Below are 19,828 nucleotides of genomic sequence, written 5' to 3' on the forward strand. Positions count from 1 at the left end.
GAATGATGCTGAGGCTGAAACTCCAATACTTTGGCCACCTCATGCGAAGAGTTGACTCATTGGAAAAGACTCTGATGCTGAGAGGGATTGGGGGCAGGAGGAGAAGGGCACGACAGAGGATGAGATGGCTGGATGGCATCATTGACTCGATGGACGTGAGTCTGAGTGAACTCCGGGAGTTGGTGATGGACAGGGAGACCTGGCGTGCTGTGATTCATGGGGTCACAAAGAGTCGGACACTACTGAGCGACTGATCTGATCTGACCAAAATTGAATTGATTTCAAAAAATTCTGAAATTTTCTAAGAAACGTTTTTAAACATTTAATTTTATAGTCACTACTAAATCATTTTAAAATTGCAATGCTTTATCCAGAAAGTACCACTCCAGCAAACCCGACCCCTAAGAATGCAAGAGTAATGGCTCTGTGTAAGCCTATTATTATTATTAGTTTAAAAAATTTTTAGTGGAGTATAGTTGATTTACAATGCTGTGTTACTTTCAGCAAAGTGAATCAGTTATGCATATACATATATCCACTCTTTTTTAGATTCTTTTCCCATATAGGTCACTACAAATTAATCACTAAAGGGAGGTTGCCTATAGGTTAAAGTATACACAACAGTCCATCTCCTGGAACCCTGCATCACTGGCCTGAACATTAAGCTAAAACACCCACTTTTTTTTAGCTCTCCTGACCAGACTGACAACTGGACCAGGAAACATTTGCAACAACTTATAGCCTTTTTTCGGAGAAGAAAATGGCAACCCACTCCAGTATTCTTGCCTGAGAAATCCCATGGACAGGGGAGCCTAGCAGACTACAGTCCATGGGGTCACAAAGAGTTGGACACGACTGAGCAACAAATACACATGGCCTTTTTTATGGGCTTCCCCAGTGACTCAGCAGTAAAAGAATCTGCCTACAACGCAGGAGCTGCAGGGGATGCAGATTTGATCCCTGGGTGGGAAAGATTCCCCTGGAGGAGGAAATGGCAACCCACTCCAGTGTTCTTGCCTGGAGATTCCCATGGACAGAGGAGCCTGGCAGGCTACAGTCCGCAGGAACTGAGCGTGCACACACACTGTCTTTTTTATTTACTTCCTCATCTGCCCTTTTCTTTGTTCTATAGAATAAACCAGCATACAGACCCAAATTAGTTCTTAGGAACATTCATCCACCCTCGTCTCAGTCTGCTGGCTTTCCTATTCCTTTCCATTCACTATTCTGTCCCCAACCACTCGGATCTCAATTGATCGTCCTGTTGTTCGGTAAGCAGTAGAGTCTGGACTTGATATATTACTAGTTGGAGTCCTCATTCTGGAACTTGGGCATGCTGCCTCCAATCCCCTTGGCTGGGTAGGGGTCCAGGTGGTGTATGGTGATGCTAGGCTGAAGATCCGTGGCAGAAAGGGCCATCCTGTGCATGTGTGGGTCTCTTCCTCAAATCCCCACCACAGTGCTTAGGAAATGTCACTCCCTTTCTCCCTGAGGCTGTGAGGATGGTGATGGGAAATGGGGACGACCTGAAGGGGGCAAGCGAGGGGAAGGGGGAAGCGGCGGGAAAATGAAGGTGCCACCAGGTCCTTTTCTAAGTGCTTCCTCACTTTCTGCCAGTCCGAGAGGCCCTTCCCGTGCTTTGTCGATATTGAAATCCACCAAGAATTGGTGATTAGCACGTCCTCACACTCACACGGTCAGAAAGGGGACAGGAACCAAGTGTGCTTCTTCCCCATGGACGTGGAAGCAGGCTAGTGTGCAACGACAGGGTGTGGAAAGTGATGGGTCAGCCCAGCAGGGACCAGAGGGAGTGAGAGGCTGGCGCCCCACGGGCATAGCCCCAGGGCTGGAGCTGGGGAGAGCGAGGCAGGCAGGTTGCTCTGCCAACCTGGGCGCAGATTCCCTAAACACCATGGGGCTGTGTTATTGGTTGGCACCCAAAGGGTCTCCTGGTGCTTATGTTACCAAGGCTTTTACTCTTGCTTTTTAGTGAGATTTCAGCCAAGCCCTAAAGATCTGCAGACCTAAATACATGACCAGCCACATGCAGGGGATCTCGGTGGTGATGGTTTAAGAAGGGAGAAGTGAGTGCCAAGAATATGTCTATTAAGGATAAAATCCCTGGTGGGCATGCATAGCTGAAGGGGTCTGTAAAAACCAAGAAGTGATTGATAGGGTAAAAAAGCTCTTTCCGGGCTCAATTGTAGATCCTCTGGGTTCAAGTCTGACTTCCTAAGCAGTGTGAATTCTCAGCATTTGGTCCGGCATTCCTTCATTAGCTGGTCTGGATAAATGCGAGCTTTGTCCTTTCCGGAATTTGAATTTCCCCTGGTGAGAACAGAGTGGATAGAATAAAGGACTGTACTGTCAGCCAATGCTCTGCACTCAGACTGAGAGGCCACCATCTCAGGCTGGCTGGACTCGCCTGGATGGGGTGGGAGCAGCGTCTGGACAGCGTGGGAAAGAGCCTTTCTGTGTTGGGGAGCCTGGGACCTGGCTAAACCCACAGCCTTTGGCACAGCTGTGTCAGGACATGGGCCGTTGTGTCTCTGCTGCTTTGAGTGGACTCCCTGTGTTGTCAGCTTTTAACAAATGCACAATGTGAGAGTTGGAATCAGGTTTTATTTGAGGCAAAATGAGGAAGACATTGCCCAGGAGACAGCAACTCAGCTCCGAGAAACTGCTCCAAAGAGTCAGGGGTCAGTATATATGTGATTTTGGTGAAGGGGGAGAACTTACAATCAAGCACATATTTTTTGCAAAAGGTTTCTGTAGTCATGAGGAGCAGTCATCAGCATGCAGGATTTTAATGCTTTTCTAGATATGAGGAGATACAGGAATTGGGCTCATGAAATCAGCCCCTGAATATATCTAACTATTTGGAGACCTGTTATGCCATTTTTCCCCCCAGAGCTAGAGTGCCTCATTTCTGCTCTCCACCCTGATTTCCTTGCAGTGAATGTGTATTAAGTCACTTCAGTCATGTCTGACTCTTTGCAACCCCACAGACTGTAGCCCGTCAGGCTCCTCTGTCCATGGGACTCTCCAGGCAAGAATACTGGAGTGGGTTGCCATGCCCTTCTCCAGGGGATCTTCCCAAACCAGAGATCGAACCCAGGTCTCTTAAGTGTTCTGAATTGGCAGATTCTTTACCACTAGTGCCACCTGGGACACTGATCTCCTTTCAGGCTGTTGTTGAAATTCAGCAGCTACAGCAACACATGATTTAATCCTTGTAGAGGTAGATGGCAACGGCAAGTGCCACTTTGTAGTTGACAGAGTGCACTCGTTTGCCTGCTGGCTCTGCCCTCTCTCTGCCCGTGGTCCAGAGGAGTGAGGCAGGGGCTCCGTCTCACGAGGGGGTTTCCTTAGCTCCCTCACTTCGGGCCACAGCGACCTGCTTCCCACTTCCTCTTTCACTTCCTCCCCAAAGGTCTGGAATAAAGAGTGGAATCTCTCCTAAGCACAGGAGGAACTCCGTCCTTCTCCATCCCCCTTTCACTTCCCGATGAGCTGAGCTCCCTGCAAAGGACTGACCCGAGGCCCCGCCCCACCCCCCTACCCTCCTCCTATTGTTGTTTACCAAGTGGATGAGAGGAGAGGGTGGGCAGCTGCGTGGGGCCTGCAACTCACCAGAAAGACCTCCTACAAGGTGCCCGGAAGTGGGGCTGGCACTGCTCTGACCTCATGGCTGTTTCCCCTGCTCCTCTGGGGACAGAAGAAGAGGGATGGTGTGAGTCCCTAATACTCACCGTATCCCAGGTGGACATGGGCTTGAATATCGCAAGGTGATAGACGACCTAGGTCAGAGGCTATCTGCCATGCAGGGCGTGGGTCTGAGACGGGGAGCCCAGTGGGAAGGCATTCCTGGACTGTGTCCACCTGCCGACAACAGGACAGCGATTCTGGAAACAAGCTGGGCAGAACAGCTGGTGTGGAGGCCAGGCAGACCATCCCTGTCTGGGGGCTTCAGAGCAGGGCTTCCCAGACTTGAACGTGCACCTGAAATGCCAGTTCTGACTCGTCTGTTCTGGGATGGACCTGAGACCCTGCATTTCTGTCGGGCTCCTGGGTGACACGGCGAACCTTGGAGCAGGGGGTGCAGACCCGGGGCTGAGCTGCAAGCACAATCCTGGGGGTGTCTGGTCAGCTCTTGCCCTCCATCCTTGCTTCCTGTCACATGATTCACTGGCTCGCTTGTTTGGATAACCTCCCGCTGGGGGTAGAGGTGAGCAGGACCACGTGGCTGCGGGTCAACACACGTGTCCAGCATCGAGCCCGTGTCCTCATGAGCAGTCGCCTAGCATGAAGCACATGGGCGTACGTTTCATATCACACGGTAAAAGCCATGACTTTAATTACTTATGACTCTGAAGGCTCCCGTCACTCTAACTCCAGCGACCCTGGTTCTCTCTCAGAAGCGCTCTCAGGATAAAACCTTTGCAGAGCAGCCTGTGAAACTCGGGCTGACGGATGCTGCTGAAGCCGTCATGATGTAGCTGCTTAGTCAAATCTAAGATTTTAGGTTTCTGTGCTAGACGCTTGCAGCTTTAATGTTTTATTTTGGGGGGTGTTGCTGAGTGTCTGAATTGGCTTTGTCTCTGGGGCACCCACTTTTATGGCTCCTGGGGGAAGCCAGAGTTCCAACCTCAGTACATGACCCTCCTCCCACGCCCTGGACCGGGGAACATGGTGCCCATCAGATGCTGCCATTCTGGATTTTAATTTGAAGATAGGGACAGGTGGCTCAGTGGTGAAGAATCCAGTGCAGGAGACACAGGTTCAATCTCTATGTTGGGAAAACTGGAGGAGGAAATGGCAACTCACTCCAATATTCTCGCCTAGAGAATCCCATGGACAGAGGAGCCTGGCAGGCTACAGTCCATAGAGTCACACAGTGGGACACAACTGAGCGACTTAGCTCACACACGTACAGAGAGACAGGAACCTTTGATGAGGAAGTGTCCATGTCCCCTGTGGCAGTGCTGGTGGGCTGCACACTGCCCTTCAGGCCACGATGCTCAAGGCCACATCCATTGCTGAGCAAGGGCAGGAGCTGCAGCTGTGACCAGTGTGACCATGACAGCGACCAGGCCACCCAACACCACTCAGTCTGGGCTGGTTTCCGAGCCGGGCTCTCCAGCCACCTCCCCCACCCCCACCTTTGTGAACCATCTCATTTCCTCGCAAATGGACTTTTCTCTCTGAAGTCATTAGACTTGGTTTCGGTTCCTTGCACTGTGCTCCTTTTCTTCAGAGAATCCCGGTGTTGATATAAAAGACTCACTAATTTCCTCACTTTTTCCACCACTAGTTGCTGATTCTGGGTCTTCTGGGATTTCCCATACTTTTCAGTTGAAAGGCAGTGTAGCCATGTTAAGCTAAATTAGAACACAGCTACATGTCATTGGTTGTGGTTTCTGGAGCATGGTTTGTAAGCATGTATTAAGTAATTTAATAAGTATCTTCTCTGGAACTGCCCAGGACGTCCAGTGGTTAAGACTTCATCTTCCAATGTAGGAGGTGTGGGTTCAATCCCTGGTTGGGGAACTAAGATCTCACATGCCTCGAGGCCAAAAAAAAAAGGTAAAACAAAAGCAATACAGGGCTTCTCTGGTGGCTTAGATGGTAAAGAATCTGCCCACAAGGCAGGAGATCTGGGTTCAATTCCTGGGTCAGGAAGATCCCTTGGAGAAAGAAATGGCAACCCACTCTAGTATTCTTGCCTGGAGAATCCCATGGACAGAGAAGGAGCCTGACGGGCTACAGTCCATGGGGTTGCAGAGAGTCGGACACGACTGAGAGACTAACACTTTGCTTGTAACAAATTCAATAAAGACTTTATAAATAGCCCCCATACAAACAACCTTTTAAAAATTAAGTATCTCCTCCAACTACCAAGTGTTGAAGCATTGGCAGTGTGCGATGGGCAGGCCACTGCTCCTTCTGGCTGAGATCCAGATGCACTGAGTCCAAGACGGTGACATGCAGGGACTGCACCAGCGTCCTTGAGGTGTGGTCCCAGTGTCCTTTCCCTCCTTGGGCTGCTATCTAACACCGACTAAGAGAAGATAAAGCTCCCCAGGCTAGCCACTGGGTGTTCAGAATTCCACTGGTCAACAGTGGTGAGCACATGACCTTGGACTGCCATGATATTCCCTGAGGTGTGATCAGCCACCCTCCAGTGAAACTTAATTAGCAATGACATCCTCAGAGAACTGCCATTAAAATGTCCGGGGATATCAGCGCTAACAAATGAAAGGGGGTGTGGGAAATCATCGTATATCTTCTATTTCCAGCCGCTCACCTTGGTACAAGGGTGGAAGTGACAGCATAAGCAGCCTGGCTGCAACGCCAAAGTCAGGTGGAAGGCCCCCCTTCTCCTTGCTCTCTCTGGTGCCTCTGAGGACAAGGGGAAGTGTCACCTGTTCTCTTGAGCTTTCAGGCATGGAATCCAAGACAAACCACCTTGAATAGGAACTGTTGAATCACAAATGTCATGTTATTCCTCCAAACAGGAAGGTGAATAGCTAACCTCCACTAATGGGACTTACTTGAGTGAAAATAAAGATTAAGGGGCTAACGTGTTGAAAGCCAGAATCCATCACTGAATTCCTCCATTCCTGGATGAGGGTACTGAAGGAAATGCAAGTTAGGCACCAAGTGAAAGTTACATGAACACACACACACACACAGATGGCGAGCTGGGACTTCTCGGCACAGGGTGAGCCCCCATCCAGGAGGTGTGCCACTTTACATGGCCTTTTCCATGTGGCCTGTCCACTTTACTTCCCTGGCATTTGGCTTCCCACCTGGTAGCCAACTTCCCGTCTGACTACATGGTGAATTTGAGGCTTGGGCAATCCTGGCACCTTCTGTTAGCTCCAGCAGAAACTCAACAAGATAGAGGCTTAGAAACATTACAGAAGCCTTGAGATTTGTCCCTGACAAAAGCTGGATTTCACACAGTGTCTGTACTTCAGGACTTGCTATAGCCGGCTGCCTCTAATTTCTAACCCAAACCTTGAACTTGACCCTTCCTGCTGCCTAGTTGGACCCCAGGGGTGGATCAGCCCCTCCTAACTCAGGTGAGTAAGGAAAACAGCTCCAGGAGTAGAAGCAGAGACAGAAAGTAAAAAACTCAGGCCTTCAGATTCGCTGGGACATGGGAGTGTGTCAGATATTGATCCCATGCGAAGGTGAGCCCAGCAGTCAGACTCTTGGCCCACCGGCCTCTTCCTTCATCCCAGCAAGCTGCTGTTGACAGGGGGACCACTCCAGAAACCATGACAACAGGGGGTCTAGAGGAAGGAGTGTAGGTGAAGCCTGTGACCTGGGACCTGGGACCTGAGACCTAGCCCCCTGCCCTTGGTCAGTGACCATCTGGATCCTGGATGCCATGAGGTTTGAAACGGTGACTTTACACTCGTCACAGCCCTGCTGTCGTCTCGCTCTTTGGTCTTGGGGCAAAAGTAACCTTATGTTCTGGGTTTCACTTCTCTGAACTCAACTTGCTTCCCTTTTACTTCTCTTTCCTGGATGCTCAGCTCATCCAAGGAGGAGAGATAGCAGGGCTGTTTTGGGGGGCAGGGCAGCAAAGCTGGGGGTTACACAGGCAACGAGGATCCAAGGAGTCGGAACTCAGCTCAGTCCCAGGAGGCAAGCAGAACCTGGGCTTCCTCTCCTGAAATGAGCAAGCCATGAGATGCTTAGGGAATAAGGTACTATCTTCAGGCGGCCCGAGTCTCTGAACTCAAAGAGAAGATCACAGGCAGGGGAAGCTGTCAGGGTTTTCGAAGCCTCTGTCCACGTGGTCAGTGACGCAGCTGCAGGTTAAGGGGACAGGGGACCTGTGGTGTCAACGCCAGTCCAGGAGGTCATTCTCCTTGCCTTTAGGATGCTGTCCAGTCTCGTAGCCACACTCCCTCCCCAAGCTTCACCTGGGACCTTGTGTCATTGCTCAGGATACTGGGTCCCCAGCCCCACATGTGACATTTCTGAGTGGAGCCCAAGACACCCCCTGTGGCACGGCAACCCCCAGCACCCCACCAGGCTGATTTGTCCCTATCCCCTACAAATTTGTCTCCAGACAGATGTCCTTGGCTGAAGGCCTGGGCAACTGGCCCCTGTCCTTGGTCAGTGACCATCTGGATCCTGTATGCCATGCCTCCAGAGGGACAATGCTGTGGTGCCACTTAAGCTCCAGGGACCCTGGGGTCCCCGAGAGGCAGGAGCTCACCTGAAACCCACCACTGTTCATGGCTTTCTCTGCCCTCCAGGCTCTGTGAGTTTCCCTCGGGAATCCCCTTTCAGGAAACCAGCGTCCTGGGATCCCATCTCAGTTTCACCTCTAGAGACCCAGATCCAAGACCACTGTAAACCAGGCAGGGGAGGGCACAGCACCCCTCGATTCCTCCCTAGGAGGGCAGATAGCGCCACTGCTGCTGCTGCTAAGTCACTTCAGTCGTGTCCGACTCTGTGCGACCCCATAGAAGGCAGCCCACCAAGCTTCCCCATCCCTGGGATTCTCCAGGCAAGAACGCTGGAGTGGGTTTCCATTTCCTTCTCCAATGCATGAAAGTGAAAAGTGAAAGTGAAGTCTCTCAGTCGTGTCCGACTCTTAGTGACCCCATGGACTGCAGCCCACCAGGCTCCTCTGCCCATGGGATTTTCCAGGCAAGAGTACTGGAGTGGAGCGCCATTGCCTTCTCCAGCAGATAGCGCAGGCACCCTGAAGACAGGGTGCAGCCAGATTCCACAATCACCAGGTTTACCAAGAGTACATGGGGCTAAGAGCTGTGTCCCAGCTGCTGTTTATCAAATACCAAGAATAAATGAAGAAAGTATGTGTTGGAACTCTACTTACATTGAGAAAGAGGAAACTGTGCTAAATCCACGCATTCTTGTTTAGCCTTTAGTTACAGCACACCTGCTGACATTACATCGTGTAAAGCAAGGGGCCGGGCCCAGCCCACAGTGAAGTGCTGGAGAGTAACAGGCCATCATGGCCGGGGGTAGGGGAGTGCGGTGGCTGTGGTGGTGAATACTTTTGAACAATTGTCACAGTAGTGTTGCTTCCTCCCTCCTGGGGTGCTGGCAGAATTAGATGGGACAGGATTTGTAAAGTGCTTAGACCTGTACCTGGCCTTTCTCTTTTACTCTCTCTCCTCTCTATCTTCTTTCCTTCCTACCTTCTGTTTTCTCCTCTCCTTCTTCCTATTGCCTATCTATCTAGCTATCTCTAATATTTCCATTTTTTTTCTTCATCTATCTACAACCAGTAAAAAAAAAAAAAAAAGGAAGACCTGCAAAATTCTCTTAAATATCTTTAACGCGTCTCCCTCACCTCCACTGCCATAGCTATAAGGAAACCTCTGGGTTTCTCATGCCTGAATTACCTTTGAATTACTGTTCTGCTCCGACCAGACTCCACGCTTCCTGTCATTTTCCCTCCAACCCACTGCAGCAAAGCAGATGGTGATTGTCCGCTTAGAGCTCTCACTGGCCCCTAACTGGCCTCCAGTTAGTAGATGACATGACACGTAACTCTGTGGGCTTTCCCTGATGCTCCCTGCAGGCCATGGGCTCTGGCCTGGCCTCTGGGGAGAGAGTCTGGGCTGCACTCCACCTGGAGTCGTGTTGCCATCCTGTGTGTACCTGTCCTGGGTCTCTTTTCGGTCCTTTGGGAGGCAGGCTTCCTGTGGTTTTGCTTGATAGGTTCTGAATACAGTAGTGCTTTGGAAAGAGATTGGAAGCTAGAGGGAGGAAACTGCTGGGCCATGACAGAGACTGGACCCAGAAGGGAAGAACTGGGGCCAGGTGCAGCGTGACCATCACAGGCACCAGAAGGAAGCTCACAGCCTGTGGGCTGAGGGGGCTCACCTTCTTTGGATCCAGTGTGGGTTGGTGGCGGAGGGTCTTTGCTCCAGGGGATGATCAGGACAGCCTGAGTGTCTGGCCAGTTCCCTGTTGCTGCATACGGAGCCACCTCACAGCTTAGTGGCCTAAAACAACACAAGGCATTTCTCCTGCATCTGCAGTTGTGGAGCCGTCCTTCTGCCAACCCGCCTAGGTCCACTGGTGTGACCACTGAGCTGGGGGGTAGAGTGGAGGGTGGGCCTGGCAGCGATAGCTGGGCCTGTCTTTCCATGAATTCTCTCGTCCTCAAGGAGGATGGACCATTTGTCTCCATGTCAGGAAGCATCCTCAGAGCACAAGCTCCAGTGGGCAGGCCTGGCTCCAGCCCCAGGAGCACATGTTCCCTGATGTCTCATTGGCTGAAGCAGGTCACGTGGCCCAGCCCAGGGTCAGGGTGGGCGGGGCTCCAAGGGTGTGGGCACCCCCAGGCCTGATGCCCTGGGGACTGTTCAGGTGACAGGTGACAACAACCTGCCACCCTACATGGAATCCAGAGTCCTGAACCCTCAGCCTCCGGTTGCTGTTTTAAACAGTTATTTGGGTGAAATTAATGGCACCCCACTCCAGTACTCTTGCCTGGAAAATCCCATGGACAGAGGAGCCTGGAAGGCTGCAGTCCATGGGGTCGCTAAGAGTCAGACACGACTGAGGGACTTCACTTTCACTTTTCACTTTCATGCATTGGAGAGGGAAATGGCAACCCACTCCAGTGTGTTTGCCTGGAGAATCCCAGGGATAGGGGAGCCTGGTGGGCTGCCATCTATGGGGTCGCACAGAGTCGGACACGACTGAAGCGACTTAGCAGCAGCAGGATTCCCCTGATAGGTACAGTGTCCTTGACCACAGAGTCAGGATGCAGAGGAAGGAAGTGGAAGCCAGGAGTCAGGGGGCCTAAGTGTAGCCTGTGTCCACCCTCCCTGATCACACGATCTGGTCAAACCATTCCAGCCCCAGTGGATTGGAAAGGAGACAGACAAGCAGAGTTGGGGTGAGCCAGCTGGGAACTTCACCAGCCCTGTGTCTCCCCTGAACCAGGCTACACACCTGAAAACAGATTCTACCTTCTTCAAGTCTTCTGTGTTTTCTTACCTAAAAAAAATAATCGTTTGGACTTCCCTGGTGGTCCAGTGGCTAAGACTCTGCCTTCCCAATGTAGGGGGCCCAGGTTCGATCTCTGGTCAGGAGACTAGATCCCACATGCCATGACTAAAGATCCCACATGCTGCAGCTAAGACTCAGTGCAGCCAAATAAATAAACATTGAAAAAAAAAAAAACATTCAGTGACTGCCTGCCCTTGGCCTTTATTTCTCGGTATTTAGTTTTAAGTTTAAGGTGTTTCAGCGTGAGAGTTGGGGTCCGCCTCTTTACCTGGCCGATGTGCTATGACAAAGCAATGTTGGGGCTTGCCTTGTTTTGGAAGGAGTAGTCCCTGGCAGTCAGGACTCACTTGCTGTGCTTTGCACACACCATTAGGATCACTTTATCCAGGATCCAAGAAGATAAGGGCATCAGTCAGGAAGCATTTAAAGCTCTGTTTCCAGCCTTTAATGTAACCACCCTGATTACTTGTTGTGGAGTATGAGTTGTTATGGGGGCCAGGGAAAGAAAAGCCCATAGATGATGCAATGTAGAATGTGGGCTGAATCATGTATTAGTGTTTTGCTCACATCTCAGGGCTTCCCCCATGGCTCAGTGGTAAAGAATTCGCCTACAATGCAGGAGACATCGGTTCGACCTCTGGGTTGGAAAGATCCCCTGGAGGAGGGCACAGCAACCCACTCCAGTATTCTTGCCTAGAGAATCCCATGAACAGAGGAGCCTGGTGGGCTACAATTCATAGGGTCACAAAAAACTGGACAGGACTGAAGCGACTTAGCATGTACACAACGTCACAGCTCGGGTTTACAGCCACATGCTTCCTTGCAGGCTCTCACGTTCACAGCCTGCACGGCTCGTGTTTTCATGGCATGGCCGAGCGCCAGGGGCAGGAGCTGTTTGGTTCAGCCTCTTCTCATTGGGGCTTTGAGTCAGGCAGGAGGACCAGTCACATCATACATGCACCTGTCTCAGCCGCTCACATCCAGTTGGCCAAAAGGCAATGGTATGGGGCTTATGTCTGCATTGTCTAGAGGGAGGGGCTTACTGTGGGCAGAGGGCATGGATGTGTATTTCAGCCAGAGAGACAACTGTCCATTAATCCTATTCACCCCCACTGCATCCTGGAGAAAGCCTTTCCCTAGAATGGGTGTGTCAGTGCATGCATGTTCCCAAGAAGTTATGACCTCACAGAGGCTGAATGTCTATTAATATTAACAGGCTGTTTTCCTCCCCACCCCACTCTCTGCCTGACCCCAGCGAGTCTGGGAAGTCACGGCTCCTAAATGGGCCCCTCCGAGGTGGCAACTTCTCTTCCCAGGTCCCCAGCTTCCTTCTCTTGAAAATGGAGAGATTAAAGGGCATGGTCTAGGAAAGTCCCTGCAACCCTCAATTTTGTGATTCATTAATTACAAAGTTCTTCACCTGGCTTCCTGCTCTTCCCCCAACTGACCCTGGGCCATAAAGCTCTGTGCTCTCAAAATCAGCCACATCCGGGGGGAGTGTGGCTGTGAGTCTTGTGGCAAAAACCCAGGAGGACACAGAACAGAGATGGGAAACAGCAAGCCCATCCCCATCCCCTGGCAGAGGGAGGTGCAGGATGGGGTGAGGCAGAAGCCGGGGACCCTCCCCTTATCAGTCCCCTGCCCTGAACCTTCTCTACTGTCACAGCCTCGCCCCCCTCCAGCCCCACCACCAGCTCCAAGGAGACCATCATGGGTTTGGAAGCTGGTGGGACTTAATCCCTCATCCTTAGCTGGTTTCAACCTTCTTCAGGCGGTGGTTTAGGAGTTGTGCATTTACCAAGGCATTGGTTACAGGAACCATGGCATGGAGGGAGTCTGCGGGGCACTCAGGGCTTCATGGAGGGCGGTCAGGGAGGGTGGCCCTTCAGGGCTCAGAGAGAGGGGAGGGGGTGTCTGGGGGGCATGTGGGAGGGGTGAGGCAACCCCACCCACAGTGATGAGGATGATCTGCTGAGATGCCAGAAAGACGACCCTCCTTCTCCGGGAGCACCTCAGCGCAGGCTCAGGGCCTCGGCCACCTTCCTTGTGAGTCCGCTGACCCATGAGCTGGCAGTCTGAAGTTCAGATCGCATCCGCCCCTGGACCACAGTGACCACTAGAGGGGGGCCTTCACCCGCCAATGATTTGTCCTTCCCCTTCTGCTTCTTATTCCAGCGTCACCACGTGCAGAACACTCTGAGGGTGTCTCTGGGGTGACTGAGGGTCCGACCTGGAGGAGAGCTTTGCAAGCTGATTCCTGCCCTGCCGCCCGGACCCCCCAAGATTGCTGCCTTGGCTTCTGGAGACCTGCCTCCTGGGTTCTGTGCTCGCTGAGCCACCAGGATCTGGAAAGGTTGGTGGATTGTATTGAGCAGAGTAATTGCCAGTAGGGGGCAGCAGGCCCCCATCGTCCTGCTCTGCGGCCTGTGCAGACATCTGCAGGGCAACCACCCAGGACTGACCAGGGGTCCAGGGACCTCACGGGAGCAGGCCATGGTGAGTAAGTTGTCCTTCAAGTTTGGGTCCACATGGTCCACCAGCCAGAGGTGTGCGTCCTCTCTCTAGCCCTCCAGCCCTTCTGAGTCACTAGGGCGTTCCCCATCCTCCTTGTGGGTCATTTCTACTTGTACATGTATTTCTGCCTCATCTGGCCACGGGCTCCTTGAGATCAGGCATTGAGTCTCCTTCCCTATGCAATTTGAATCTCAGAGGCCACTGAAATCGTCACAAACAGAAAATAGCTGCTACTCTTACCACCACCACCCACCAATGGTGATCACAATGCTCAGCAATTCCCTTTAGCCTCACAATAGCCATTCAGTAGGTAGTGGGACTCTCCCCACCTTACAGATGAGGAAACCGAGGCACAGAGAGGTTAGAAGAGTATCTCAGGGTCACACAGCTTGTGAACGGCAGAACCGGTATTTTTAGCCCACGGGTTCTGGATCCAAGGGCCTTCCCTTGTGGCTCAGTTGGTAAAGAATCCACCTGCAGTGTGGGAGACCTGGGTTAGATCCCTGGGTTGGGAAGATGGCTTGGAGAAGGGAAAGGCTACACACTCCAGTGTTTTGGCCTGAAGAACTCCATGGACTATATAGTCCATGGGGTTGCAAAGAGTCAGACACGACTGGGTAACTGTCACTTTTCTGAATCCAAGTCCATGCTCGTGCTTTGAAGGAATCTGTCTGCAGTCTCTAACTCCTTTGGGTGTTTGACAGATTCTGGGCTTCCCACAGGGCACTAGTGGTAAAGAATCCTCTTGCCACTGCAGAAGACATAAGAGACACGGGTTCAATCCCTGGGTCAGGAAGATTCCCCAGAGGAGGGCATGGCAACCCACTCCAGTGTTCTTGCTTGGAGAATCCCATGGACAGAGGAGCCTGGCGGGCTACAGTTCATAGGGTCGCAACGAGTCAGACAGGACTGAAGAGACTGAGCTCACATGCACACATGGGCCATAGCTAAGCTGCTTCTGAGCTGCAGCTCAGTGTCTGGTTCCCTTTGCAACTCCAGGGTGATAGACCCTCCCATGAATGTGTCTGGGCCCAGATTCTCCTTCTGCTGGGAACACCCTTCCTCTTAAGCTGCCTCACTGATGTCTCTCCACCTTTGGTGATTCAGCAGTTTTCCTTTTTCCGTGAAGGCGACCATCCAGGTTGGGTTGCCAAGAAGCAAATGAGTAACTGTAGGTTGTTTCTGGTGGGGGGCACAACCTCAGGAAAGATTGAGGTCAGGAGGAGAAGGGGTGACAGAGGATGAGATGGTTGGATGGCATCACAGACTCAATGAACGTGAGTTTGAGTAAACCCCGGAAGAGAGTGAAGGACAGAGAGGCCTGAGGTGCTGCAGTCCATGGGGTCATGGAGAGTCAGACATGACTTAGCAACTGAACAACAACACCAGGAAACATTTTTTGGGAGGGTGGGGAAGCGTCAGAGAACAGAAGAGAGTGTGGACTGTCAGGAATTTCTGGGAGATGGTGCTGAGGGGTCCCTCTGGGGTGTTAGTCTCCTGGTAATCTCCCGGATACCAGCAGAGGCAAAGCATAGAGAAGGTTGGCAGCTGGGAGGTACGCAGGAGGCACTAAGGCAGGAAGACCAAGGGTGAGTGGGCAGCGTCTGCCACCGCTGCATGGCACCCGTCCTTCCCCTACCTTCTGCGTGGGTTTAGTGCCCCTCGTCTGCTCGCCAGCGCCCATCTTATCTCTGATTTCCATTTGCTCACCCAGCACCCATCTTCCATCAAGGCCAAAGGCTCGCTGAGGGCTGAAGGCCCTTCTTCTTGATTAATATCTCCACCACCCGATCATGTATCTAGTGCAGACCTGTTATGACAGGCATGAAACATCCAGAAACTCAGAAACTGTAATTTATGGAGGAATGTGCTTGAATAATTAAAAGGGAGAAATGCTTTATAGAAGCTGCAGGAACAAAAAGCAAAATTGCTTTGTGCAATTTAGAAAATCACCCAGAAAAATTAAAATGCATAACAGGGAAGTGGAGGCGAAAGAAAAGGTAATGAGCAGACTGAAGGCCCAGTAGGAAAATAAGGTAAAAATGAAAATGAATCACAGGTGGTGGGACACTTGTTCTCTTTCTGGATAAACAAGGATTCAGGCCAGAGCTCAATGCAGCAAAAGGCTGGCCCCCCAGCTCATCGCCAGGTGGTGCTTGGACAGGCGGCCCTGTGGTCCTCCCGTGAGCTTGGCTGAGTTGGAGGGAAAGTGTGAGTGGTCATCTGGGTGCTCTGTCCACGTTGTCCTCAATCGTCACACAGATGGGGTAGCTTGCTTTTCTATTTAAGGAATTTTTAGAATCCTGAATAGCATCAGACCCCAAGCATGAGGTTTTGATGTCAATGTTGACTGGGCATGGGGGATCGATGATCAGGGCAAAGTGGCTTTGAGGTCCTGCCCTGCCTCGTGCTGCCTGTGAGGCTGCGGATACCACCAGGGACATTTAGATGGGCATCCCACTGGCCATTAGGGCTGCCCTCTGGATGCTCCTGCATCTTCCCATGAGAACGAGAGGGCATTATGCTGCCCCTTCTTGTGCACCAGGCATAGTCATGAGACTGGCTTTGGCCAACAGAGCAGAAGAGATGACTTGTGTCGTCTGTCAACACTTCAGGGGGTGGTGCCTGAGGCCTCTCTGTCTGGGACCCCGGGTGACCAAAGCCCGGGCAGAGCCCCCTCCAGCTCTCAGTGCCTCTTGGAACAAGCAGGACACATAGCTGTCTGTCATGTTACCATCTTGTAGATGAGGTTCATTTTTTTTTTTTTTTTGCAGCAGACTTCAGACTATCCTGACCACTGCAGCACTCAGGGGAGCAAGAAACTCCTGACTGGCACTGGGCAAGGTGCACACAGGCCCCAGGGGCTGTTCGCTGTGTTTTGAAAATTGTATTAGCCGAGACACGGGGAGGAAGAAGAAGAAAGCAAAGAAGAAGAAACAGAGGCATGGGATCCTTGCAACCCCTTCCCTGAAATGTCCTCCTGTTTTGTCCATTATAAGGAGAGGAAGGGGCTCTCCCTTTCATTAGGAAAGGACTGCTCATGCTAAGTTACGTGATGAGGTAAAGTGCCAGGTCAATTCAGCTGTAGAGTAAAACGCATTTCAAGAGCCTGCCTGTTTCGTTGTATTTGGATGACATGGCCACTGAAAACATGCAGGAGCCCCTTTCTAAAGGATCCTTTAGGCTACAAAGGAAATAAAAATTTCTTATAGTACCTTGAAATGTCAACCGTCTGCCTGTAATGGTTGCAATGGCAATGTGCATCTGGTTTAGAGAGGTTCCATACCATGTGGAAGAACTGTGTCTGCCCCGTGATGGTGAGTCAGGGAAGGAAGTTCATAGCGAGGATAGAGGGTCTCACGGAGGACCACCCCAACTCTGCCCACACTCATCAGCAGGACTGCCAGGAAGAGATATCTGCTTCAGCTCTAAGGGTTTGTCACACACAAACCCCGGTGGTGACACCTCTGTAAAACCCAGCAGCATGTTTCACAGGCAGAGTCTCCTGCAAGGAGAGGGGACTTTGGCCCCATACACTGGCCCCAGCAGCCTGGCTACACTCACATGGTTCCATGGGTTCTTGGGTGGCCAGTGCTCTTCTGAGGACGAATCCCACCCTCTTCTGTTACGCAAGAAATTTTGATGAATTTTGATGTTCCCATGGTGATGACACTCGGGGAAGTAGCTGATGGCACTGAGCAGGAAGGGAGGTCTTTGAGTCTGATCATCCGTCACTGCCCCTCCTCTTGCTCACCGCTCTCAACTCATCTTTAAACTATTTGCTTCTCTGCTTAAACTCTGTGGGCCGCCACCAACTATGACCTCAATTATGTGGCTTTTGGGCCCGCTGTCACCACGCACTGCCCACCTGCCCACCTCCAGCCTGCCACTTCCCCCAAAGGAAGGTTCCAAGACGCAGTTCTCCCCGCCTTCTTTCTGGTCCTGCTCCCCTTCCCCATCACCTCCCCTGGCCTGTCATCACAGCACAGGTAGAATCACATGCAAGCAGGTGGTCCCCCCAGGGCTGGCGTGGGGCCCCTACACACCCGGCATCTCAGGGCCTTGGGATGGTTCCTGTGTCTTCAGCCTCCCCAGAGCCAAGCCTGGAACACTGCATGTTGGATTTCTCCAAACAGGGTATGAACTGACCGCCAAGACCCTGGACAAAAACAGGACTGTGTTCAGTGTTTATTTTTTATCATTACTACATTGCTTTAATCCTATAGTATACTTTAATATAATGCATAACAGGCAAGTACTAAATGTTCTTAGGCATTTCTGTTTATTCTTTCAAATGACTCTTAGCAGCTTAAAAATGACTGAAAAATACATTCATCAAATGGAACCCAAATCTATAGATTAATTTGAAACAAATTAGTGCTAGGGAAAATTCGTGTTTTAGACTCAAACCCCATTCCCACCAGAGACGCTCAGAGAGCTCAAACAAACCTCGTGTGCACCAGGACCCAGGGACCCCACAGAGACTGAGACAGAACTGTGTTTGAGCATCTTCTGTGGAGGTACGGGTCAGCAGTGGACTGCCACAGAGGCAGGGGCTCTGGGTGCAGCAGACCTGGGTATGGCATTAACCCTCTTGGAGGAGGTCACCATTAACCCCACCATAGAGCTGCCAGACCTTACACAGGACTGGGAAACAGACTCTTGGAGGGCACAAACAGAACTTTATGTGCACTAGCACCCCAGAGAAAGCAGTGGTGACCCCTCAAGAGACTGACCCAGACTTGCCTATGAATGTCCAGGGGTCTCCAGAGGAGGCGTGGGTCAGTGGTGGCCTGCTGCAGGGTTGGGGGCACTGAGTGTAGCAGTACATGCATGGGATCTTTTAAAGGAGGCCACCATTATCTTCATTACCTCCACCATAGTTTGGACCCAGGTAAATAGCAGGGAGGGAACACAGCTCCACCTATCAACAGAAAATTGGATTAAAGATTTACTGAGCATGGCCCCGCCCATCAGAACAAGACCCAGTTTCCCCCTCAGTCAGTCTCTTCCATCAGGAAGCTTCCATAAGCCTCTTATCCTTCTCCATCAGAGGGCAGACAGACTGAAAACCACAATTACAGACAACTAATCAATCTAATCACATGGACCACAGCCTTGTCTAACTCAATGAAACTATGAGCCATGCTGTGTAGGGCCACCCAAGATGGATGGGTCATGGAGCATTCTGACAAAAGGTGGTCCACTGGAGAAGGGAATGGCAAACCACTTCAGTATTCTTGCCTTGAGAACCCCATGAACAGTATGAAAAGGCAAAAAGATAGGACACTGAAAGATGAACCCCCCAGGTAGATAGGTGCCCAATATGCTACTGGAGATCAGTGGAGAAATAACTCCAGAAAGAATGAAGAGACGGAGTCAAAGCAAAAACAACACCCAGTTGTGGATGTAACTGGTGATGGAAGCAAGGTCCGATCCTGTAAAGAGCAATATTGCATAGGAACCTGTAATGTTAGGTCCATGAATCAAGGCAAATTGGAAGTGGTCAAACAGGAGATGGCAAGAGTGAACATCGACATTTTAGGAATCAGCGAACTAAAATGGACTGGAATGGGTGAATTTAACTCAAATGACCATTATATCTACTACTGTGGGCAAGAATCCCTTAGAAGAAATGGAGTAGCCATCATGGTCAACAAAAGAGTCCAAAATGCAGTACTTGAATGCAGTCTCAAAAATGACAGAATGATCTCCGTTCGTTTCCAAGGCAAACCATTCAATATCACAGCCAGTAATGCTGAAGAAGCTGAAGTTGAACAGTTCTGTGAAGACCTACAAGACCTTCTAGAACTAACTCCCCAAAAAGGTGTCCTTTTCATAATAGCGGACTGGAATGCAAAAGTAGGAAGTCAAGAAACACCTGGAGAAACAGGCAAATTTATCCTTGGAGTACAGAATGAAGCAGGGCAAAGGCTAATACAGTTTTGCCAAGAGAACACACTAGTCATAGCAAACACCCTCTTCCAACAACATAAGCGAAGACTCTACACATGGACATCACCAGATGGTCAACACCAAAATCAGATTGATTATATTCTTTGCAGCCAAAGATGGAGAAGCTCTATATAGTCAGCAAAAACAAGACCAGGAGCTGACTGTGGCTCAGATCATGAACTCCTTATTGCCAAATTTAGACTGAAATTGAAGTCTGAATTAAATTGAAGAAAGTAGGGAAAACCACTAGACCATTCAGGTATGACCTAAATCAAATCCCTTATGATTATACAGTGGAAGAGAGAAATAGATTTAAGGGACTAGATCTGATAGACAAAGT

At 50.9% G+C, this 19,828-nt stretch overlaps 1 protein-coding gene across 1 annotated transcript in view; it reads right to left on the bottom strand.

Annotated features, from left to right (window-relative positions):
* Positions 1-19,828, bottom strand: part of LOC104986149 (cystatin-C) — a 57,293-nt gene that overhangs the window by 20,755 nt on the left and 16,710 nt on the right. The window contains exon 2 of the mRNA XM_010836606.1: positions 6,308-6,402. Coding sequence (XP_010834908.1) covers positions 6,308-6,402 — 95 coding nt within the window. The remainder of the gene's footprint in view (positions 1-6,307; positions 6,403-19,828) is intronic.

The sequence above is a fragment of the Bison bison genome, unplaced genomic scaffold, assembly GCF_000754665.1.
Source record: "Bison bison bison isolate TAMUID 2011002044 unplaced genomic scaffold, Bison_UMD1.0 scf7180017864063, whole genome shotgun sequence".
NCBI classification, from domain to species: Eukaryota; Metazoa; Chordata; class Mammalia; order Artiodactyla; family Bovidae; genus Bison; species Bison bison.